This window comes from Peromyscus eremicus, chromosome 8a (genome assembly GCF_949786415.1).
Source record: "Peromyscus eremicus chromosome 8a, PerEre_H2_v1, whole genome shotgun sequence".
NCBI classification, from domain to species: domain Eukaryota; kingdom Metazoa; phylum Chordata; class Mammalia; order Rodentia; family Cricetidae; genus Peromyscus; species Peromyscus eremicus.
Window position 1 is genome coordinate 95,806,602 of NC_081423.1, and position 25,750 is coordinate 95,832,351.

Sequence of the window (25,750 nt, forward strand, 5' to 3'; positions counted from 1 at the left end):
CATTGCTTTTGTATCCAGCCACTGTGGAGATGGCATCTGGCCACACTGCTGTGATCGCTCCCTGTTCCTTCCTTCTCCCACGGCAGAGGAGCCCCAACACTTGTCCTGACTCACCCAGCACCAAGAGGTAGGCTCCCCGGGTGACGGGGGCCACACTGCTACTGCGCAGCACAGCCTCACACTCATAGTAGCCGGCGTCGCTGACCGTGGGGTTGGTGATGGTGAGCCTGCGGTTGTAATCACTGATACCATTGGAGAGCACGGCCCCGTCTTTCTTCCAGACAATGTGCAGCTTGATCAGAGGCCTACAGGGTAAGGGAAGCAGTTGCCCTCAGACAAGGGCTTCTGGAAGGACAATGGGGGGCAGGGCAAGTATGGGAAGGAACAGGATAGAGCTGGCTTTGGGGTTGCTAGTACTTTGTCACCCCCCTCCCCGCCCCCCAGACAAAACGTCAAGACAAGTTCTTAAAACACCTTGAAGCTCAGTTTCTCCATCTGTAGAATGGGGGCAGCTGTAGAGGCCCTGGGTGACAGGTGAGCCTGTCAGTCATGGATAATGCTCTCAACAGGGTTGGGACACAGTGGTAACTGCATGCACAGCTCTGGAAGAGACTGGCAGCTGGCCCAGCTCATTTGCTGAGCTCTCCCTGGGCACCACACCTTCCCTTCTTTGAATATGTGACTCTGGAGGAGTGGAGGGTAAGGGGAAATGATAAGGACAGATAAGGACACAAGGGCAGACAGACAGACCCCACTCTCACCTTTGAGAGGTAAGGAGAGTTTGGCTCCCTTCCCACCATCATGGGCCCCTGTACTCCAAACTCTAGGGATCTGGTTTGCTTGGACATTCCTTCCCAGCTCCTAGTGGTTCCTAAGGATGGAACTCCCCAAGTAGAGTGGAACTAGCTGTTTGGGGCACTCAGAATCTTCTAGAAAAGGATCTCCATGGGTATGTAAGTATGGGAAGCTCTGGTAGGTTCTTGGCTACAGGACTTCTCAGGGCCATTAATACACACCCTGGTCAAGTTTCCCACCTTCATGAAAAACTTGGGCTCTGTGAAATGTGCTCTCAGAAACACTGTTAAAAGGATCCGGCTCTCCTGGAATCCTCAGCTGGAGGGGGCCTTGGACATTCAGTCTTATGCCCCAGCCATAACATGGTTTTACCTCCATAGAGTACCCAGGCAGAGCAGGCTGGGGTCAGCATTCTCCTTGCATATCTTATGGTGAAGTGTGTGCCAGGTCACATTCACTTTATAGATGAGCAGACTGAGGCCCATTGTGGTGTGGGGAGCTGGGCCTTCAGGGAGCTGGCTTCAGTTCAGCACTGCTATTGGCCATGTGGGTGACTGTGTGTAGACTACCTGCCTTCCCTGGGCTGTAGGCTCTCATGTTGGGGGAAAAAGAGGCCCTCCTCTTAGGAGGTGGCTCAGGGAGAGTCTAACACTCTCCTCTGTGAGGGACTGCAGAGACATGAGAGTACCTTCCAGAGTCATGTGCCCACCCTGAGTGTCATCTCCCATACACACAGTCCCCTTCTATGAACCCCACAGACAGAAGGGCTCTGCTCTGAGGGACTATCTTCCCTGCTCTGGACGGCTCTGTGTTAGGAGCACATCAACCCACCCTCTGGCCCCTAGCCTGGGCAAAATCTATTTTCCACCAATTCCCCATGGGCAGCTCTTTCCCCTGGGACATCCAAGAATAAGAAACGCTGTTGAGCATGCTCAAGAGTGCTCTGGATTTGCAGTGTCCACCCCACCCCCACCCTCATCAGTCTTTATCCCTTCCTCAAAGACAACTGCTCCTGGCTACAGCTCTGGTTGGGAATCAATCCTGCATGTGCCACCCACCTGGCATTGGCCACACACTCCATGGTCACCTCCGAGGTCCCAGCCACAACACTAGTGTTCTTGGGGGGGATGATGATGGTTGGTGCAATGGGGTCAGCAGGTCCCCCAACATCTGAGAAGAGGTCAAGCATTAGGAGGGTGGAGTCAGAAATTTCATCTCCGCCTGCCCACGCGATGCATGGAGACTTCAGTACTCAGAGCACGGAGTATGCTATATGGGAAGTCCCACAGCTGCACCTCTGGACAGACTGGGACTGTCCTCTTCCTCTGCTCATGAGTCTAAGTGTCAGGGGAGTTTGGGGAGGTCCTCTGTTCTCAGAGGCCTGTAAGTCAACCATGCCCTTCCATTCACCGCTATCTTGTCCCACTACCCTCAAAATACTCCTTCCTGCCTAAGTTTACCTTACTGACCTACTTCATCATTCATCCTTGTGCCCTGCACCAGACCACACACTCGCCACACTGAATACAGCAGTGTTCCTCCCTGGTAGAGAACACGGTCCTCCAAGCGAAACAGCTGCCATTTTCCTCGGATCAGCGGCACCCGCTTACAAGAGACCACTGGACTCACGTCTGTGGACAACTGACACTCCCTCAGAGAAGGAAGTGGGGGGAGGGTCCCTGGACCCTCGGCCAAGATTCTGGCCGCTCCTCCTAGCCATCTGTCTACAGTTAAGCCCTAATTTCAGGAGGCTTCAGGGTCAGGTGTGTTAGAGTCTACTCTACAGGCTTGGGAAAATTAACCAGAAGAGGCTACAAGGCTACAGAGAAGCCAATACCATGCTGGGTGAAGGCGGTCCAATATGGCTGCTTTGGGGTCCCCAAGCTCCTGTCAATCAACCCTCATCTCTGTTCTCTAAGTAAGCCATTAGTTCACGGGTACTGTGGTTTGAATGAGCGATGCCTTCCGTAGGCACATGTGTTTGAACACTTGGTCCTCAACTGGGGGTGCTTCTTGTCCAGTTATGGAACTTTTAGGGGGTGCAGCCTTGCTGAAGGAAGTATGTCACCGAGGGTGGGCTTTGAGAGTTTATAGCCTTGCCCACCTTTCAGTTTGCTCTACTTAACGTCTGAGTGTAAAGAGTGATGATCTTTCAGCTCCTTGCTCAGGCTGCCTGCTGCCTTGCCTCCCTGCCATTATGGACTCTCCCTGTGAAACCATAAGTCAAAAGTGTTTTACCAGACCAACAAAAACAACTAGTCCACCTGGGGGAACTTTGGTGTAATTATACTCTGGCTTGTCATTGACACCTTATAATAAAGGGGGAGACATTTACATCTCTCCTGGGGAGAAATTCTCCCAGTAGTCTCCTCCTCTGGTTCAGGGCCACCCAGCAGCTGTGGATGTGGCTTCACTTGGAAACAGAGTCTTTGTAGATGTAACTGGTTCAGCCGAGATCACAGTATCATATTGGGGCAGGCCCTCCATCCAATGTGAACGGCATCATTCTGCACAGGAATTGGGAACTCCAGATACAAGACCCACAGGGGAGAGGCTGAGCAAAGGTGGAGGTACAGACTGGAGCCAAGAAGGGAATGCCAAGGATGCCAGCTGCACGGAGTGGAGGAGGTTGTGGTGGTCCCTAGGGCCCCTTGAGGGAGAATGGGGACCTACCGACCCCTTGGTTTCTGATTTTTATCTCCAGACCCACCAGAAATCTGTTCTTATGCTAAGAAGCCTCCATGTGGTGGCATGCTGTTATGGTGACTACATGGGACCTGTCCAGGCATTGGCACAGGAGCTGAGGTGGTGCTGGCTGTGGGCCTAACTGTGTCTTCTGATGGCTCAAATGTTGGGGCCCTAATGCTGATATGATGGCTTTGGAGGTGAGTCTGTAGAACTGATGAGATTGGCTAGGGTTGTGAAGGTGTGACCACCATTGTGGGGTTGGTACCTTCAGTTTCTCTGTTCCCTGCTTTCTCTCCTCTCTCCTCTCTCTCTCTTATTTCTTTCCTCTTTTTTCTTCAGCTCTGTCACCTTTCTCTGTTGTATTACCTCCCTCCACTCCTTACTTCTGTCTCTGTTTCTTTTTCTTTCCCCCTTTCCCTTCCTCTCTTCTTCAGCCACAGGAGGACACAGTGAATGAGCCGACAATTAGTCCCAGTCAGGAATCATGTCCTCACGGGCTCTGCCATGCGACTCCCTGACCTTGGTCTCTAACTGCAGACCTATGACAGTATGAATGGATGGAGCTTAAGACTGGACACACGGCTTTGTCATGGCCCCTGAGCTGATGCTTAGTCCTGGCAGCCACCATGTCGCCAGCAAGGAACATGTACACGCTGGTCTGTAGATGTGCAAACACGCTCATGTGACTGATGAGCTTGTACACCCATTGTCACTGTCCACTTTCAATACACGATGAAAATGAAAGAGAGCTTCCGTGAGTGGGCTTGTGAAACCAAAGGCAAAGAAGCAGTCCTGCTGTGTGGACAGGGTGTTATCAAAGCCTTTCTGTGGACTCCGGGCCCTTCCAGAGGTGCCTGGCTCCTCTCCGTGGGTCAGCACAGGCCCAGCACCTGCCTGTAGCCTCAACATCCACTCTGCACCTGTTCCCAGCTCTTAAAATACACTGAGAGGACTTCTTTTCTCGTGCAACAGATCTATCTAGTTGGCCCCCTTCCAGGACTCTTTAGAGGGAGCAGGCTGTGACCGCTTGCACAGGTGTGGGTGTGGAGGTACCCTCTGTGGGCCAGGAGGAGGGCACACCAGATCCTTGTAGCCATGGTGAGCCACTGTGGCCAGCCCAGGCAGGTTTCCTAGCTGAGCTCTAGGCCTTGTTAGAAACAGCCAAGGAAGAATAGGAATAAAATGTAAAAATAAAGTAAAATGAAGGGGCAAGAAGGCAGCATATAAAGCAGAGTAATTGCAACAATATAAAGCCTCATGTAGGTGCTGTAAAGTGCGATCGGATTGAAAGCTGCTGATATAGCTGAATCCATAAACGTGTGCTCTAAGTTGTTTATTACATGCCCGCGCGCAGGTACCATGGCCCAGATTAATGGGCCACACCGAGGAGACAGACTGTTAGAGTCCAAGCCGGGGCTGCTGGCCTGATAAACAGACAGCCTGGAGGAAGGCGAGTTACGGGGAGGTAGAGATTAAATAATGAGGACTGCTAGTGTGACACTGAGACCCTGGGAGCATGTGGCCAGGTCCAGGCAGCAGCCTACAGGGCTGAAGGGGAACCATGGTGGCTGAGGACTCCTGGTACAGGGAGAGGATAGGCCTGGGCCTAAGGCTTGGTAGGGTGTGCACACGTGTGTGTGTGTGTGTGTGTGTGTGTGTGAGAGAGAGAGAGAGAGAGAGACAGACAGACAGACAGACAGACAGACAGACTGAGACCTAGATAGGTTACTCTATTCTACCCAGTCTCTGCTTTCTCAGGGATAAAGGGGGAATAAAAATCATTACCTGGGGCATGGGACATAGCTCAATGGGTAGAGTGTTTGTCTACATGCAAGAAGCTCTGGGTTCAATTTCCAACATGGTAGCTGGAAGCAGGAGCAGAGATAGGGCATGGTAGTGGACATGGTGGCTCGAGCCTTTAATCCCAGCACCTGGGAGGCAGAGGCAGGTAGAGCTCTGTGAGTTCGAGGTCAGCCCAGTCTACAAAGTGAGTTCCAGGACAGCCAGGGCTATATAGTGAGATTCTGTCTCAAAACAACAACTGGGCATGGTGGCATATTATCATCGCAGAATGCATGCGGTAGGAAGATCAGGGGTTCAAGGCTATCCTAAGCTATATACTGAGTTCAAGGTTAGCTTGGGCTGTAGGAGAACCTGTCTAAACAACACCCATCCCCCCAACCCAAAAAGTCATCACCAGAGCTAGGCCAGGTGCTGCAAGCCTATTATCATTGCTGCTTGGGGGGAAGGGGGGATTGAAGCAAGAAGACAGAGAATTCAAGGCCAGCCTGTGTAACCCGGCAAGGCCCTGTCTCAAAATGAAAACTAAGAGGAACTAGGGAACACAGTTCAGCTATAGCGTGCTTGCCTAGTATCTGTGGGTTCTGGGTTTGATTCTTAGTATTGGGAAAAAAACGTAGCACCTGTCTGGGCAGTATGAATTCAGGTGCCTGCTCAACATATCTTGCTTGGTGGATATCAGGAATGGGGGATTCCCTACATAGAGAGGTGGTAGGATCTGTTATCCCAGAGAGGAAAGCTGGAAGTCTCCTCAATGCCCGCTCATTAGTGACTTAAAGATGCCTGTGGTGAGGCTGGAGGAAGGCTGGAGGGGGGCGGCTCAGCTGGTCCAGCATGAGTACAGAATGCCCTGCGCAGAGCAGGCGCACAGTGAAGAAAGTCCTTCTCCTGGTACCAGTCTATAGGTGTTGGGAAGAGATGTCCCTACCACCTCACAGCTGAGTGTTGGCCTTGGGGTTACTGAGAAGTGGGAGTTTCAGAGCCTCAAGGGTTCCCAACTGAGAGAGATACCCATACCCAGCCTTTGAGGGATAAGGCAGAGCCTCAAGACGCTGGAGATGTGTGTAGGGCTTCAGAGAAGCCCCTAGACTTGAGGGGTATTGAGAGAAGAAAGCGGGGTGTTCTACAACAGAAGAACTAAGTATTCAAGGGTGTAGACACTACAGTGGTGGCCCTCAGAGATAAGGAGAGGGAGGCAGAGCTCATGATCTTGGCTTGCTGCCCCTCTGCAGAGCACTCCTTCCGGCCTGCTGAAGGAAGGACTCAATGGTTCTAATACATTACCCAGCCAAACCCACATGTGTCCACAGCATCATTCTTAACACAGTGCAAACAAAAGGTCAGAGGTACCATATGCCAGGAAGCCCACTTCCCATCCCCACCGTGGGGATGAAACAGATTTGACTGGGGGATGTCGGGTTGGGCTTGGTGGCTGAAGATGTGTGAGCTCAGCTGGAAAAGAGGAAGCCAACAGGCCCAGTGATTGTCTAGGGGTGGAGGAAGAGGGCAGAGGGGTCATCGGTGGTTGAGAGACTGAAAGCCTAGAGATGGGGCCCCTTTATAGAGTAGTGGGAAGTCCTGGGGGGAAACTGGGTTTCAAAGGGAGATGTGTTTGAATTCTGTCACATTGTTTGAGATGGTGATGGCGTGTCTAGATGGCTGGAGATGTTCAGAGGTGCCAGGCTTGGGACCACCTAGTGTGGACTTGGCATCGATTCAGGAAGTTGAGGAGGGATGAAGGCTGAGCCTGGATGCAGCTGGGCTTTCTTACTTCCTGTGAGAAGGAAGTGGTGATGCAGGGGGACCTGTGAAAGGTACAGAATGTGGGGTGCAGACCCCTACAGCTCAGGCAATAGGGCCAGGCCAGGGGCGAGGGAATGGGGTGTCTAGGTGAGAGGATGGGCTGGGATCCAAGATGGGAACAAGCTGGGAGAAGAAGCTGAGCTAGGGTGACTCTGGCAGAGCTGGAGATCTCTGTGCCCTTCTGTGGCTAGCAGCTCAAGAGGAACTTTTGTTTTCCTTCTAACATGGACCCTGTAAGAGCACAGTGGTGCCCAGGGCCCAGGCTTGTGGTTACCTAGTGTGGGTCCCATGCCTGACTCCGCCAGTGATTAGTAAAACCCACCGGGAAGTGATGATATTATTTCTTTGGCCAGTCCCCTCAGTTTGTCTCACCTATGAAATATGGATAATGGGAACCAGTTACAAGACTCAGCAGTGAAAGGCACTTGACACCAGGTCCGAGGATCTGTATTTGATCCCTAGGACCCACATGGTGGAAGGAGAAAAGAAACTTTCAGGCTGTCTCTGACTCCCAAATGTGTGCTGTGGCATGTGTGCCCCTGCCCCGCAAATAAAGGTAATATAAAGTATGGATAATGGCAGCGTAACCATCTGCCACTGAGGACTGCTGTAGAGAGGACGCCAGGGAGCCTTCAGAGTGCCCAGAGCCTTAAGTCCCGAGGAAGGAGGCAACGCCTCAGAGCAGAGGATAACAAAGGTGATGTCAGAAGCCACCAGGTATGGTGTGACTCACCTTTGCAGGACATACCTGGTTGTCCTGTGCTGCTTGCTGGGAGACTGTGCTGAATCAGTTTGCTTGGCCACCAGGTATCCTGTGACCTCTTGTGGTGAGGCACAGCCCAGGCACCAGAATGCAGGTGTGCGCTGCATTCAACTTATGCTCTAGATAAAGGCTTAAAGATAACCCTCAATACCACGATGCAGAATGGGCAGAAGCCGAGGCTTTAGCTTTGGGGCTCTGTGGCAACAACTCATGGTTGTGAGGTTCCTGCCACCAGTCAGGGTTGGGGAGGCAAGACCTGGTACCTGGGGAGAGGCTACTGATCTTGAGGTATATCAGGCCCCGACAAGCATGGCTGGGATGGACAATCAACAAGGTGGCTCTGGAGTGTATGGATCATAACAGTCCCCACAGTCCTGGGATGCTGTGGTGACCAGAACCTCTGTAGTCAAGCTGAGACCTCATAGACAAGCCCAGACAGGGAGGACATCTTTCTGAGAACTGTTTAAAAGGTCCCAGGGACAAGGCACAGATGGAGCTCTTCAAGCGGAAGCCATGTTGGATGCAGCAGCCTAGGACTATTTCTGTCACGGTGGCGACAAGGGACAGTTCCCTCCGGGCACCTCTCGGTACTGCCTCAGCTATCACCATACAGTGGAAGCAGCCAGGCTCAGGGAGCACGTGACTCACTTGGCCCCAGGAGCTGCAAGTGGGCATCAAAGGGCCAATAGCTCTTTCCTGAAAAGACCTGATGGACATGGACACCTGCTCATTCCCAACCCCAAGGACAACAGCTTTCCATCCTCAGGGTATCCAGGCCTCAAAGTCCACGCCATCCAGCATGGACCACAGGCCACGCATGCCCACTAAGCTCCTGAAATGTGGCTTGCATCCGTTTGATTTAATGAGATTTAATTTTAACTAATTTACATTTAATTAAAAGCGGATTCCCCAATCCAGTTATTAGAACACTTTTAAGTAGAAGTGGAACAACTTTGGCGTAAGACTATACCTTTATGGCTGTAAATCTGATGAAATCTAAATACGGATCACGTATTTCGGATGAAGATTTAGCATTCAAATTGAGATGCGCTTCAAGTGTAAGACACGCAGAGATTTCAGACTTAGCACGCAAAAAAAAAATCCGATGTAAAATATCTTGCTAATATATTCTATATTGATGGCATGCTAAAAGGATATTTTGGATACATCGGGTTAAATAAAACACATTAATAAAATGAATTCTGCTTATTCCTTTTTACTTTGTGAAAAATGAGGTAAGCTTCAGTGTGGTGGTGCACGCCTGTAATCCCAGCACTTGAGAAGTGGAGGCAGGCGGATCGAGAGTTCAAGGTCATCTCCAGCTACACAGGGAGTTCAAGGTCATCCTCAGCTACATAGGGAGTTCAAGGTCATCTTCAGCTACATAGGGAGTTCAAGGGCTCTACGAAATTCTGCCTCAAAAACAAAATCAAAGAAACCAACTTTAAAAAAAATAAAATACATAAGTAATGTAAGTGAATAAAAATGGGGCCACTGGAAAAATTTTAAATGATGTGTGGGGCTCATATTTATATTCTATTTTATTCTATATTATATTTCTATACAATAGTAGAAGTCTGATCCGTGTGTGTGTGTGTGTGTGTGTGTGTGTGTGTGTGTGTGTGTGTGTGTATCAGATGGGTGTGAACTTTCAGGATTGTGATGCTAGGGGTAATTTCTGGGGTCACCAGCCTGGCTCTTTCCTTCTCCATTAACAGTGAGCATGGCTCCCCCAAGGGCTGTTCAGAAGCTGCTGAGCTGGAGGGAGCAGAGCTTGATGGGGAAAGGAAGGGAGGAGGACGGAGAAGGAGGGTGTGGCTTCAAGCCAGGTAACAGGGGAGCTGAGCTGCTGGTGGGCGACGATGTGGCAATTGCTCTCACAAATTGGCTGGCAGGCAGGCTGGGGGACCGTGTCAGAGCAGGCACAGGGTTTTGAAGTGCAATCACTCGTGGGAGGGAAATTAGCTAAAAATCAGCCGAGTTTGCTCCAGATCCGGCTTTAATCACAGTCGAGGATGCAGAAATGGAGGGCTTTTGGAATAGGGAGACTGGCAGCTGAGGGGTACTGGGGTAGAGGTAGATGAGGGGGGCAGGAGGGGCTTGCTGGCCTCACCTGGGTTGTTTGGAAGGCTGGGGTGGTTTGAGGTAGAACAGAAAGTGCCAGCATGGGCTGCCTCAGTTCTTAAGAGGAGGAGCCAGATGCTGGAGGAGGAACAGAGGAGGTCTCTGGGATAAACTGAGTCATTCAAGAAGATGCCTGGATTTCAATCGATGAGAGAGAGGAGGGATTCTGCAGGTGGGGAACGTCGAGATCATGATGGGAAAAAGTGCAGAGATGACCGGCCACACTCTTGGAGACCCATGAACTGTAGACTAGTGGCTGTGGAGCCCCCACAGGACTGGACTGGGCCCTCTGGATATGAAAGACGGTTGTTTGGTTCGAACTGTTTGGGGACACCCAGGCAGGGGGATCAGGATCCATCCCTGGTGCATGGGCAGGCTTCTGGGAGCCCAGTGTCTGTGGAGTGACGCCTTGTGTAGCCTTGGTACAGTGGGAAGGGGCCTGGACCTGCCTAGGCTCAGCGTGCTGGGCTCTGCTGACTCCCCATGGGAGACCTTGATTTGGGGGATGTGGGGATGTGGGGTGGCTTGGGAGGGAGGGCTGGGAGATGGGAGGAGGGAGGAGGTGGGATCTGTGGGTGGTATGTAGAGTAAGTAGAAAATTTCTTAATAAAGGAAAAAAAGAAAAAGAAAAAAGAAGATGCCTGGATTTAACTTGGACAACTCCATGACTTTGTCTCTCAGTGTGTGCTTTTCTCCCTCTTCCGCTTCCCCTCCCCGTCTCTCTCTCTGAGACAGGATCTCATTATATAGACAAGAACGGCCGGTCTACATGAGAGACCCTCCTGCCCCTTCCTCCAGGGCGTTGGGATTAAAGGCAAGTGCCACCCCTCCCATATGTCTCATGTGTCTCAGATTACCCCATACTCCTTCTGTAGCCAAAGATGACCTTGAACTCCTGATTCTCCTGCCTCTACCTCCTAAATTCTGGGATTCCAGGCATTTGCCACCAACCCGTTTTTATGTGGCACTGGGGTGGAGACAGGGTTGTGTGTGGTAGGCAAACACTCAATGCACTGAGCTGTACCTAGTTTGACACTAATGCTTGAAAAAGATGTCTGGATTCCAGGAGACTCTGAGTAACCTTATCACTGAGAAATCTCTAGAAAAAGCATTCCCCCTTGCCGACAAATTCCTTGTTCCTGTAGAAATAGACCTGGCTCAGGTCAAGGTCAAAGGTGACATCCATGACCCTCCCTGGACAGTATCCAAAGCAGATTCTCCACCCCTAATTCAGGTTTCACAGAAAAGAGTCCTGTTGGAGCTCAGAAGGCCCAGGGAGGAGGCAGCAGGGGCTGGGAATGTTCTAGGTACTGGCAGACAGAAGCTAGGATAAGAGGGGGGCAGAGACACTAAATTTGCTGCTGCTGGATGTGTATGGGTGCAGCATGGATGATAAATGAGATGTGCTTTGGGAGTGGGAATCATACAGATGTGGAGGTATGTGAACATCTGGCTCTCCCAGCTTGTATGGTGTTCAGCTGCTACAGGAAGCGGTGGTCTTGTCCCCGAACCCTGACTTCATCTTAGTGATGAAGTCCAGCCTAGGAGGCACCTTGGCCATCTGCCCCACCTTCTCTAGCCTTGAGGCCAGTCTAGTAGGAAGAACCCTGCTGTGGTCTCATCTGAAGGAGTGAGTGTCTCTGTGCTAGAGGATACTGCGGTGGGTTATGTTGGGCTGAGCTCCTGGGCCTGTCTCTCCCAGGGAGCTGCATCTGAAGAGGGGCAGAGGTAGAAATCTGGAGAAGAGCCTGTTGAGAGGAATGCCCGGCTTGGAGAGGAAACAGTACTTTTATGTGCCAGCTGGGCAGACAGTTAGTGTGTACTCCTTTTAAAATGAGCTTCCGATCTCCACGGGTGTTCTCTCCATCCGCACCTGAGCCTGGGGTGGCTGGCATCCATACATGCCAGCACACACTCTCTCACTTGCCTCTGCCTGATCCTAGCCTCCAGTGGACATGGTAGTGCTAATAATAAGCCTGCCCTTTCCCGGAGTTGTGTCTGCTGTGGAAGCACCTTCTAGGACTCCACTTCCCCCTGCCTGTGACCTTCATCGGCTTCATTCATGGTGTCCCCCTACTCAGGCTGCGGCTCCTCCTCCTCTGGAGACAGCTCCACCCCTCCACCCTAGCCCTGCCTCCCCTACCATTCGATCTTCCCAACAGCCCCCTGGAGCCCCATTCCTGAGATTTAATGACCTGCTGGTTTCTGTTCAGTGACATCCCGGGCCCTGCGCTTACTTACTCTCCACGGCAAGAGTGATAGGCTGGCTAGTCTTGTTGTCTCCGTTCTTGTCGTTAACAGCCTGCACGTAGTAGCGACCAGCATCGGGAGCCACCGTGGACAGGATGACCAGGGTGTTTTCCAGCGTGATGGCTCTGAGAAGAGACAAGAGATTCTTTTGACAGTTGCCCAAAGGGCTTGGAGCCAGGGGGTGTGATTGGGGGATCTGACATAGGTAGACTGACTGTACTTCCTCCTCTAGCAACCTCCAAGAGGCCCCCAGCCCCACCCCAGCCGTTTACTGCTAAAACCCAGTGGCAGTGTCTGCAGAGACTCTACCATGACTAGGGTGCTGCCCACCACATCCCAACCATCCCTTCATTCCCTGAAGCTGAGCTTTCTCAGAGCCCATCCCAGGGTCAGGTTTGGGCCATTCTCTCTGATCCTCTTGGGATTCTGTTCCTGTCCATGTCAGAGCTTTGATGGCTTTGTGAGGTTGCCTCTGTCAAAAGTTTGCAGAGTGAATGAGTGATTGACAATGAACACGTGTATCTGTGTGTCTATGTTTAGGCCAGAGGTCAATCTCAGGTGTCGTTCAGATGTCCATCCTTGTTTGTTGACACAGTGTCTGTCACTAGCCTGGAACTCATGGATTCAGCTAGAGCAGCTGGCCAGTGAACCCCAGGGATCAGCCTGTCTCTGTCTCCCCAGCACTGGGGTTCCAACTGTGACTCACTACAGCAGACTTCTGTCCCACTTGGGCTCTGGGGATCAAATTCAGGTCCTTGTGTTTGCAAGGCAAGCACTGTCTGGATGAAGCCATCTCCCCGGCCCTGGGATTGGCCTGCTTCCTAAATCTGTTGAAGCCGACTCCAAGGCCACAGCTCGCCTGTACCAGACTTGTGAGGGCCATCCCCCTCTAGACTCCACCCTGGGGATCAGTTTCCCCTTCCCTCTGTGAACTGGGCTGGTCCACAGGGTCTGGGCCTTTTGTTCCAAGCTGCTTCCCTTTCCCGGTTCTCATCGCAAGGTCAGCAGGCAGGAAGACAGAGAGCCAGGGATCCCCTTAAACGGGTGTGAAGGGGTTCTGGAGTGCCGCCCACACCGGCTCTGCCCAGCTTCTTTTACCCATTCTCCTGATGACAAACAAAACCATTAGTTTGCAAGTCTGTCTCCGGATTGTAATGCGATGTGCCCGAGACAGCTGTTAAACATCCTTAATGTTAGTTTAACAAGGACAAATCCAGTTGAATTCTCTTCAAATTTTCCCATTAGGTGAATGTTACAGAGTTTTAAACAGGCTCTCAGATAAACATCCTCACTAATGTCTCTCTGGCCCAGCTCTCTCCTAGCCTGGCTGTGCCGTCTCCACCCCCTTGCTCCTCATTTTGGGGCTTTTCAGGCTGAGAGTCCTCACACCATCAGGGGAGTTCTGGGCAGTAGGGTGGCAAGCTGTCTGGCCCCCAATGCTTAGGGACCCTAGTGATGCCCTATTTTCCCCATGGAGAGTTCTTTTTAACTTTAGCTAATGAGGTGGCAGAAATAGGGTAATAGCTATGCTAGAATATTGTGTGTGTGTGTGTGTGTGTGTGTGTGTGTGTGTGTGTGTGTAGGCCAAAGGACCACACTGGTTGTTCCTCATGTGCTGTCCACCCACTTTGAGATGGGGTCTCTTGCTGGACTGGAACTCACCAAGTGGGTTAGGCTGGCTGGGCAGGGTCTGGAAGCGTTAGGGATCTTCCCGTTTCTGCCTCCCCAGTGCGGGGATTACAAGTGGGAGCCCCCATGCTGTGCTTAGTATGTTCTCAGGCTTTCAAGGCAAGCACCTTACCAACCCATTCCACGGCCCTCACCTGGCACAGTCTGACTTCAGGATGGACGGACTTTTAGGGTATTTGGATCATGTAGGTCCAGCTTCCCAGCACCATGCTAAAATATATTAAATGCCAGATGTGGGATTGGGCTGGTGACCCTCTTTCCATCTGAGGGCCTCCTTGTCTCACCTAGAGCCCTGTCCTTAGGTGTGGATTGTGGAGTGGGGAGCTGTGAGTTGGGGGAAGGGTCTGGGCTGTGCGGGGTGGGTGGAGCTGGGGTTGAGCTCTGGCGTGGGTCCCTGGCCTCTGAGGACCATGTGTTTCCTCCAATGCTAGGTGGGCCCTGTCTTCTTGTCCTTGCAAAGGTGGAAGAGAATATTTGCTAAGACATCTCCCAGCCTCATGGCTGTTTCCGTCACTTGGTCCCTGGCAGTAGAGTAGTCCACTGCCTGTGCTCATCCTCATAGCCCTCTCCCGGCACAATCAGGTTTCAGGATGGAGGGACTCTCAGGGCACTGGACTCATGTAGATCCAGCTTCCTGAGTTACTCTTCTATGGGGACAGGTCTCACAGAGTCTGCAGGGGACCCGCTGTCTAGTCACCCACTTGTTCTGTGCCAGAGAAGGAGCACACTCAACTCTGCCCTCCTTGACTGGGAAGCCCCTCCGGCCTAACTCCCACTCTCAGCCTTAGCTGTACCTTGTGCATGTTCTGACTGAGCTTTCTGCTTGTCCTTCCCCATCCCACGACACTGGGAGTTTAGATAGCTCATTCTGTGAGCAAATTACTGGAGGAGGGCATTATTCATGAGGGAAGGGGAGAGTTTAGGAAAGGGTTAAAGTTTTTCTAGAACAGGATTTATGACTCTTTTTGTTCTTTTAGGGAGTTTTCTAGATGTGGCATGGTGTTTAATGCATGATGGGAGTGGCGGTTTTGCAAGGCTAATGATATGCAGATGACAATATGATGCACACACACCGTATGTGTCATATGTGGTTCTTAACCAGCAGGAGTGACTTTACTCCCAGTGAACCTTTTATGATGGTTGGGCAATTGATTGCCACAGCTGTGGGAGAGCACCATGGATAGTTAGTAGTGGAGGCCAGGATTTCTGCCAGTATATATATATATATATATATATATATATATATATATATATATATCCCCAAGGGAATATGTCTGACCCTGGATGTCCAGTGGGAGTTTGAGTGCTGTGGCCTGGGTGTGGTTTGAATGTCTTCTTCAAGCTTGATGAGTTGAAATAAATCTAATCCTCATTATGAGGCAGGAAAGGGGAGGGACTTTACCTGACCCTGGCATTTAGGGGTGGAGCTGTAGGACTTGATTAGGGTTGGGTTTGGAGGTCATTAGGGCAGAACCTCATGATTGAATATTGGGGGTTTCCTAAGAGGAAGAGACCAGAACACACACACACACACACACACACACACACACACACACACACACACACTTGTTTCTAGTCATATGATGCCCTGTACCACCTCATGACTCTGTCAGCAAGGTTATGACCAGCTAAGGCCCTTCAAACTCTAACCTCCAGAGCCAGGAGCCAAAACACAGCTCCCCTTTCTAACTCAGTCAGTCTGTAGGTTGGTGCAGTTAGCCGTGGAAAGTGGACCAAGACACTGTAAAAGCCTGTCTGAAGAGGAGCCGTAAGCTGCTGCTTCTCCTGTACAAGGCTGTGGCTGCTGGGCAGCAAGGCATAGCTCTGCATCTCCCTCATCTGGGGTGGGGATGGAGTGGCGGACACCTCTAATCTTGGATAGTGAGAACTCCTGCACCATTCCCCTCTGCTGGCTCAGGGGAACCTTGGAGGTCAGTTTTGGTGATGACAGAGCTCTAGTGACCCTGGTTTCAGGTGACTGTGTGAGGTCACCCTTCCTGTCCATAGCTCCAGGTTGGAATTTGGATGGGCAGAACCTTACCTTCTGTGGTTTTAGCTCCCTGGAATGTGGTCTGCTGGTTACTATGGCTGGCATTGCCTGCCCCAGCATTCTAGCTTGGGAGCCATAGAGCCTGGGAGCCACGGAGTCTGGGAAGCCACAGGGCATGGGTTCAAGTTCTGGACATGGAGTGGAATGGGTAGCAGATGCTCTCTGACTTGTCACTTTGATTCCTCAGGAGGGGTCCCTAGCCCTGTGCCTGTCGACTGTCCCTTTTCAGGTAACTGTGGAAGGATGCTGTGCTTCCTTTCCAGGATGCCCACAGCATCCAGCCTGCTGCACCCCCGATGCACCCACACTGGGAGAAGCTGGGGAGAGGAACTCTGAGTGGGGCACCAACAGCAATGCTCACCTCTCAGGCAGGGGCTGGGTCCTCTCTCCTTGTTTCTTCTGTTCACCATGACTGGCCTAGCCCCAGCTCTGCCTCCAATTTGCTGCTCTCACTCAGCAGCCCCTTCCTTAGTTCCGAGAGTGCTGGATCCATAATTTAATTAAGGAGTGGGTAAGCCATCCTACAGTGCACCCAAAGCCCCCAGCGTGTGTCTCTGCTAGGAATCATGTTCCTTTTCAACAGCAGGCTTGGGGCTGAGTCCTGCCTGGTGGTGAGAGGCACACTCTGCAGATAGTGCAGCCTTTCATGCTCTGCACAGCCTGCTGGCTAATAGCACTTATCAGATAGTGAGCACAGGCACACAGACACAGGAGACTTGCTTCCAGAAAGCCTTCCTGCTCACCTATGAATATTAATTTGCTATAATTACCAAAATAAAACTCCTCCAGTGCTTCATCATAAATTTGGTAGACATGTTTATGAAAGTGGATGGGAGTGGTCACGCATAACCAGGTGTATGTGTGCTCACGTAGTTTCACAGTCCAAGGTTGTTCTAGCCTTTGGCAAAAGTGCTAGGCATGAGAAGCAGATAAGGATGGAGGATGGGGATGAGAAAAGGATGAAGAATGGTGGTAGGAAAGTGATCATAGAAGAGAGCCTGGAGTAAAAGATTCATCTCCCTCTGCAAATTCAGTAGGTGAGTGCCAATATGCCCCCTTCCACAGTTAGGGCAGACATTACTAATCAAACCATGATGTTCTCTCCCATGAGTGTTGGTGGAGCCTCAGAACTGTTTCCAGCTCTGAGTTCCAGGCAGTCACTGCCAACTGATTAGCTTGCAGGATGCCTTTATTGATACACTTGGGGTTTAAGAGATATACTCAGAGAGGGAGTTAGGATGGGGTTGGAACTCACTGACATGCCCCAGCATCTCTATGGTAGACCATTTCCCTTCCACAATGTGATCTCAATAGCTGCATGATGGGTGATCCACTCAACTGGCTTTATTGAGTTTTAGGCCTGGGATGGGGGCATGCTTTGACTCATAGGGCAACTGTCCAAATTGTTCATCCGTAGCATATTCCACCCTTCACCTTGCTGGGTACCCATGCCTCATGCTGCCTGCTGGCCATCTGTTCAGGACGAGACCCAGAGCCCAGTGCTGTGGATACAGAGAACCTTCTTTCTGAGTTCTGCTGTGTCAGGGTTTCTATCCATGGGATGTGAGCAGAGGCTTGGTGATGTTTTCTTGTGAAACATCCAGACAATATGCTGGAGCTGACAGGCTAGAGGATAAGGCACATGAAATGTGGCCAAGTAACCTGCCTTTTAGCAAAAGTTCATTCCAGGACAGTCAATAACAGATGACCCGAGACAAATGAGCCCAACCATAAGAAGGACCTAGCCTGGCCCAGGCTAGACCACCAATCTGCACACTCCTAAGAAAAACACAGTAAATGCTTATTGATCTACTGAGATGTTCTGTTACACAGCAACATCATGGCTGTAAGTAGCTGATACATACTGAGAATAGTTTTCTTCCTCTCCCCTTGTTTTGTTTTTTTCAAGATAGAGTCTCACTATCTTGACACCTCTGGCTGTCCTGGAACTATGTGCACCAAGCAGACTTCGAACTCACAGAGATCTACCTGCCTCTGCCTCCCAAGTGCTGGGATTAGAGGCATGTGCCACTAAGCCTGACTCTGAGGATGGTTTTCAACTCTGGCTACACATTAGAATCAAAGAGAGCTTTAAAAAATTCTGACAGCCAAAGGGGTTGAAATTGAGTCCGAGTGCCTTAGGCAAGAACCTAAGGACAGGTTCGTTTCAGAGCTCCCACGGGGTCAGGTTGAAAATCGCTGTGTCAGGATCGGGACTGTGAAGCACAGTCCCTTACTTGTGTCTGTGTGCTTGTGTGCACTTACCTGTGTCTGTGTGCTTGTGTGCACTTACCTGTGTCTGTGTGCTTGTGTGCCCTTATTGTGTCTGTGTGCTTGTGTGCACTTACTTGTGTCTGTGTGCTTGTGTGCCCTTACTTGTGTCTGTGTGCTTGTGTGCCATATGTTTCACGGAAGGCAAGGATTATCAGGACTCCGTGGCTAGGAAAGATCTGGAAAAGTAGTTGACCCTCGGCTCTCTGCTTTAGTGTTGCTGTGGGGTGAAGTCAACTGCTTCAGGGGGCTGTTGTGAGGGTTGAGCACTAAGCGACAAAGTTGCCAGAATATACTCTTGGGATAGGAAAAAGGGCAAGGCAGAGAGTGCCTCCTTCCTTCCTCACCAGCTGCTCAGCCGGAAGGGAGGGGTGGTGCTTAGCACAGTCCTGAGAACTTTACTCCACTACCTGCAACTTCTGTAGTTGTTATATTACTATGTTACTTTTTTTTTGGGGGGGGGGTTTCGAGAGGGTTTCTCTATGTAGCTTTGGCACCTTTCCTGGAACTCTGTAGCCCAGGCTGGCCTCGAACTCATAGAAATCCATCTGCCTCTGCCTCCCAGCATGCTGGGATTAAAGGCGTGCACCACCACAGCCTGGCTACTGTGCTACTATTATTGTGCTTCTATTGTGGGACTTGATGCTTCCCAAAGGCAAACCTGTCCCGACCTCCCTCTGCTCCCTACAGACCAGGGGGGGGGAAGGTCCCGTCCCCCCCCCCCCCCCCCCCCCGCCCCGTGCAGTCTGCACGGGCTGCAAGTTGTAGCCAGCCGGGGCAGGTTGGCAGAAGGTAGTCTTTCTCCAAGGATGGGAGAGTTGGAGTGGAGAGGAAAGCCTGGGGTAGCTCCAGAGTGAGAAGCTCAGGAGGTGAAGCCTGCTGGGGGGTGAAGGGTGTTGCCTTTACTGCTAAGCCCACAGTTGAGGCTAGAGGAAGACAGAAGGGTCTTTGTGCATGCTGAAAGGGTTGTGTGTGTCTATTCCAGCCTTCCCTGGCCACACCAACTCCTTGCAGTCAAAATACACTGAGTAAGCCCAGCCACACCCAAGAAGCATAAACACCTGCACCCACCCACCCCTGCCATGGCCGGAGTCCTGGACCTGTTCCTATGGCAACGGTAACTTTGTATGGGCATGTTTGGGTGACTTAAATCCTCTGGGAGCAGAGTTTTTCTCCGGTTGAGTGTGGAGGCAACGCCCTGGTCCTTGCACGCATATTCCAAGAAAATCCCTCATAAACCGAACTTCTTTCACCAGCCAGGGGAGTGCCCAGCTGGCTGTGTTACAGAATGACTGAGACGTTTCTATAGGAAGGGCCCTCCTTGGCATTTGGAGACACCATCTGGCCCCAGACCTCTTCCCCCAGGACCGGCTTCCCTCCAGTCTACCCAGAGTAGGACCTCACATGCGGCTGCTGGGCGGGATCTTGCGGCCATCACGGAACCAGGTCACCTGTGGCCGGGGGAAGCTGGAGATTCGAGGTGCCCGGATGACAGCGGCTTCTCCGTGGGACACGCTCTGGTGCTTCTCGCCTTCCTCGAAGCTCCCCATGTCTGTAGGGAGAGGAGGTGCAGAGGTCAGGGGTCAATCCAGTCTCTGGGACTGCTGAGCAGAGAAAGAATTCGGTCAAGAGGAAGGTCCTGAAGAAAAGGCCAGTTCTCTTGGAGCGCCCCACATCCCCCCAGGCGTATCCAGCCTGTCTGTACTCTTGCCTGGTGGCACACGTTCCAGGATAGCTATGAATACAGCTCAAGGCATTCACAGACAATAAGGTCTGTCACAGGGCATGCTCTTGGACACTTCCGCTAGTAGTCTGTGTGATGTGTCCTGCTTTGACATTTAGGTTTTGTGTAATTTGTACCCATGCATCCTTGACTCGATTTATCCAACAGCCATGAGAGGCTTATCATTATTTCACACATTTTACAATGGAAAAACCTGCTCAGATGGGTTCAGCTAAGTTAATTGATGTGTCTAAGGTCATATAGATAGCAAGGAACAGAGCCAGGATTTGAACTCAGACCTTGAACTCTGGAATTAGGTTGCATTTCCCCCTTCCTTGCCTTGTGGAACTATTTCAGTATAGCAGGGGATTAGGCTGTGGATCTTGGGACTGGACTTCTGTGTCCTTAGGCAGTGGGAAGGCTGGGCATGTTGGAATGAGTTAGGCCTCCTCTGAACATAAACACTCCGTTGCTCTTTATAAAGCATGCCCAGCCCTTGGCAGATAAACGGAGACATTGTTGCTAGCCCTGCTCTTCTGTGAGCCAGGAGGAAACAGAACAGAGAAATCACTGAGCAGGTATGGGTGGACTAGGTGGTGGGGTGGGTGGGTAGGGGTCTTCCGGTCTCCTGTGTGCTTCCCTGCTGGCCTGGACTGGGGTGAAGGGACTGGTTCCCATAGCAGTGTCTTGGAGTGGGCTTTGGGAAAGAGTAACTGGGCTTCTATGACCTTGACAATGAATGCATATCCTTGAGACTCCAAGTGTGATGCATGAGGTCACAGCATAGGTACCCTGGGGGCCTTGAGACATGCAGAGTCTCAGAGCCCCTGGACCTGCATGGTCAGAACATAGACTGATGACACCCAGTGATGAGCATCCATGCTCACCTACGACAAGCGCTGGTTGGCTGTGTATTGGAGGCACCCGAATTAAAAACTGCTGTTGGGATCCCCACCCTCAAAGCTTCCCATTTCTTTGGTAGGGAGTGTGGATGGGGATACCCCTGTTAGTCCTCACTCCATCTTCTACTCTATTACTGTGACACGCTTAGACCTGGGCTTGCTGGACCAGCAGGCCGATCTGCACTGGGGGTTCAGACTAAGGCTTATGGAGCCCTTGTTTCGCCTTTAGCCAGGGTCCCCTTCCTAACTACAAAAACACATGCCCTACTGTGGCAGAAGCTTTTTGTCAACTCCTAACTCCATGGCCTCTTCATGTCCTCGATCAGCCAGCCTCCCACTGGCTCAGGGGCCTCTTGGCTAGGTGTTTTCCAGAGGTAAGAGCTGGAGTGGGTGGGGTTCAGGCATCAATATTTCTGAAGTGTTTCAGGCATGAGCCAAGCTTGAGAACTGCTCTGTTGGCTGAAGGCAGCCCTGAGCTCTTCTACCCCACCACAGGCAGTTCCTGGGGACTTGGTGCTACCCACTTCCCACTTTCCCAGGACATGGGAGGCCCCATGGAACACACCTGGGCCTCTGAGTTCCTGAGTCCATTGCTTGCAGATGCCGCAGCACACCCAAGTGTAAGGCTGCTAGCATACTTGCTCACTTTCTCCAGCCCAGACTTGACCCTCTTAGACACCCTGATCCTTTGCTGGCTCACCTAACCTTGACCATGACTTCTCTGCAAACACCTTCCAGATCTCTAGTTCCAACTCTTCCCTGGCCTCCAAGGCACCATTCCTAACAGTCTGCTGTGGGTGAGTGTGGGTGGGTGTGAGTGAGTGTGGGTGAGTGTGGGTGGGTATGAGTGAGTGTGGGTGGGTGTAGGTGAGTATGGGTGGGTGTGGGTGAGTGGTGGGAGAATGGGGAGACCTTGCTACATCCTCAACAAGCTCTACTTTTTGTCCTGTTTATTGCCCTCTACCTGCCCCTTTCCCTAGTCACTTGAGCTCAAATCATCAGAGTCATTGGTGTTTCTTCCCCATCCCCCACAGTCCTTAGTTCTTCCTTCAATTCACGAACCTCCCCGAAAGTTAGCCCATTTGTTGAGCCACTGGATCCCAATCTACATCTAGATCAGTCCCTACCCCCACACACACTGTCCTAGGCTGTTTTCTTTTTTTTCTCACTTAGAGCCTGTGGGGTCTCCTTATTGCCCCAGGAAAGTCTAGATCCTCTTTGCCTGGATTCCAGGTTCTCCATAACCAGACTGCAAACAGCCGTTCTTGCTTTAACGCCTATGTCTTGGCCTGCCACCTTGAGTGGTATACAGGCTACTTCCCACAGCTAGGCTTTATTTTTGCTACGCACCTGCCCAGAATGCTACTAGGATGAGCCACAGCTCACCACGGCACCTTGGTTCTCTAGCATCCTTCATAATGGAACTTAGTGTTTTAAAAGAAACAGCTACTGACGGCATCCTTGTTTTAACTTTGGCAGGCACTGAATATATTATATAGTAACTTTGGAGACATCAAGGGTCGAATTCAAATCCTGGCCCCATGCACCCAAGTCTTTGACCCTTGACTTTGTGGAACTATAATTTTCTCTCTTGCAAAAGCGAAATATAAGGGTAGCTTCCTCATGAGTTGTACCGGGGTTGTATGAGATGATGTGTATATGCCAGATAGCATCTTCCCAAAGGTGCCTGAATCAATATTTATCCCCCTTCCCACATGCTCTTATTACAGTGTGACTCACACTTCTCCCACATATACCCTCCCCTTGAGTCTTGGGAGCTTAAGACTATTCTATCAATAGAACATGCTGGAAGGGATGCTACATGGTCTTAAAGGTGAAGTCATTCAAAGGAGCCAGCATCTACCTGGCTCTACTTGAGAGATACTCACCCTTAGAATCCAGCCACCATGTTGTGACGAAGCTCAGCTGAGTGTGCATGGGAATACCTTGGTGGAGGAGACCTGGGGTTCCCAGGTGATGGCCATCAACACTAGCTGCCCAGATGAACACAAGTGATTTCACCTGCAGCCTCTGTGGCCACTATGGAGACCTCAGTTGCCACCAAGCAGGACTGGCTATGTCTTGTCCCCACTGTGCCCTGTCCAGATTCCAGACTCGTAGTGTGAGCTTTAAAACACTGTTCTGCACCACACTGTCTTGGGGTCATTTGTTATGCAGCCATAGAAACGGGAAGACTGTAAAGCTGCCAAATAAGTATATCTAATATTCTCAGCATTAAAATACTGGAATCCTGTACATTTTTCATGATTTAGTGTAAACATTACCTCTTCAACAAAGATTATCCCAAACCATCCAAATAGAATGAAAACCCAGCATTTACCCTATCCCAGGTCTCTTTCCAGACAGACTACATATGCATTATCTCATTTGAGCCTCCGATAACATGACAAGCTAGATTTGAATAAATATGCATTTTTAGTTGTTTATTAATTTCCATTACTTGGCCCTATCTATAAAAAAGTCACATCAATAAATCAGGCTGATTTTAGTTCTTATAATAATTTTTATCTATTTTTAAAAAACTTTTCGCAGAACTCAGAAGATAGATTTAAACAATTTAAAGCAATTTCATGATAATAGTGTTTCTTTCTCCCCACTCCCTCTTGTTTTATTAGCTCCATTTGGTCTGCGAGGAAATGAGGGTTCATGGAGATGAAGCGGCTGATCCAACGTTAAGAAGTTAGGGTCTAGCATAGTGAGGCAGCCTCTCCACACCCTCCCTGCTCGGCTTTGCACTCTTTGCGGAAACCCACGCTCTCTCCTACTTCCTGAGAGGTGATCAGCATGGACAGACATCTGGACTCTACTGTATTCACAAGCAACTGCCTACCAGGTGGCTAAGTCCTTGCTCTGCCTAGAACCAAGAGCTCCTCATGGAGCCCCACTGTGTGCCAGGTGGGCTCTGTGAAGGTGCTGATGAGAGGCCTGGTCTCTCGGACCTGTTCTTGCAGAGGACCCAGATTCAGCTCCCAGCATCCATGTGTTGACACACAACAGTCTGTAACTCCAGTTCCAGGGGGGTCTTGTGCCCTCTATTGTCTCTTCAAGCCTCGCATGCACATGGTATGCAGACTCACACAGGCACACACACGTACACATAAAATTTAAAGAAAAATCTTAAAGAAAGGAAAGACCTGGTTACTGAGCTTACAGTATGGCCTGGCAGATGAGACCACAAGGACGTGTTTAGTGGCATCTGTGACAATTGCTGGGAAGGAAAGGACTCTGATAAGTGCTAGCAAAACCTTCCTCAGGCTGGGGCATAAATAAGGCATAGGTGTAGCTAGGTGTGTATGCACATGCATGTATGCTTGTGTGTATATGCACATGTGTCTACACCTGTACATGTGTGTATATGCATGCCTGTGAATATGTGTGTGTGTGTGTGTGTGTGTGTGTGGTGTAAGGAAAAAGTTATAAGGTGGGACAGAAGGAAAGGGTATAGGCAGCAAGTAAAAGGTCAGTAGGGTGAGGTTACTACATGGATGGAGAGATGGAGGGCTGCATGGGGAATGGATGCATGAAGGACTGGACTGATGGGGAGTGGGTAGCTGAAAAGGAAGAAAGGGATAGAGGGATGGATTATTGAATTATGTTTTTTATGTTTCTATGTATATACACGTTGTTTGTATGTATGGGTGGATGGATTGCATGTGGCTATGTATGGTTGTTTTATGAATAGGTAGATGGTTGTATTTGTGGAGGGATATATATATATATATATATATATATAGTAAATGGTTGTGTGTGTGTGTGTGATGGGCTGGATGGTTGGATATGTTTTCACATGTGTGTGGATGGTTGTAGGTGGGCATGCATGTATATGTTTACAGTGGGATGGGTAGAGGAAAAACAGTCTTAGTTAGCCTTGGTCTCTGGTCTGCATAGATCCCATCCTATACGCTTCTACTTCAGAGTCCCTACCCCACCGTGACCCCCAGGCCCCAGAAATCCTCTCCTTTTCAATGTCACATGAGCTCTAGGATCTGCTCAGAGAGCCCCTGGCCCAAGCAGGCAGCGTCCATTGTATACATACACCCTTTTCAGCTCACTGCACACAGCTGGGATGTACTGAACAGCCGGTGGGGGCGGGGGAGGCAGGGGAACAGGTTGGAGGAGGACAGGCTGGGTCCAGGTCCCCTGGGAACTTTCTTCACTTTCTTTGCTAACTCCCCAAAATGCTGCTAATCCATCCACCCACCCACCACGTTATGCCCTGTAGGGCCTAGCCAGCCTTCCAGACATACTCCCACAGGAGCAGAGGACCACAGGCCTGAGGCACAGCAGGATGTGGCCTGGAGCTCATGCTTGATGTCTTTGTTAGCACTTAAAAGGGCCCGTGAGGTAAGAATTCTACTGCAGAATACATCCTTGTACCTACTTATCTTTAAATCATCAGATGGATCATGCATACAAAAATGAATATAATTATATGTATAATTTGAAGAAAAAAGTCAACACCCAGTTTAAAAGTCAGGACACTGTGGGTACTCAGTTTCCTTCCCTGGCTGCTTCCCCATCCCATTCCGGCCTTTTCAGGGCTAACTTCTCCCCAGAATGCTGGGCCACCTACCCATATGTCCTCATAAACAGGATTACTCAGGCTTTTCATGGCTAATTCAACCTATTTTTAAACATTCACCTCTGGGATTACTCTGTATGTGGTCTCTTGTGAATTTTTTTTTTTTTTGGGGGGATGGATAATGTGGTTCTTGTGGCATCCCCACCACTGAAATCCTGGCTTTCATTTAAGTCATCTTCATAGCTGCCTGGAATTCCCTGGGTCACATGGTGCTGAAGCTGTGCACCCCCCCCCCCCCCATGGCCCTCCCAGCACACAGGATCTGGGGAGACCTCTAGGGCAACCATTC

At 50.6% G+C, this 25,750-nt stretch overlaps 1 protein-coding gene across 1 annotated transcript in view; it reads right to left on the reverse strand.

The window, feature by feature from the left end:
• LOC131917113 (protein sidekick-2-like) overlaps positions 1–25,750 on the reverse strand; it is an 88,443-nt gene that overhangs the window by 13,733 nt on the left and 48,960 nt on the right. Inside the window, exons 5-8 of the mRNA XM_059270746.1 lie at positions 19,638–19,785; positions 12,215–12,348; positions 1,854–1,965; positions 115–305 (exon numbers count right to left, since the gene is read on the reverse strand). Coding sequence (XP_059126729.1) covers positions 115–305; positions 1,854–1,965; positions 12,215–12,348; positions 19,638–19,785 — 585 coding nt within the window. The remainder of the gene's footprint in view (positions 1–114; positions 306–1,853; positions 1,966–12,214; positions 12,349–19,637; positions 19,786–25,750) is intronic.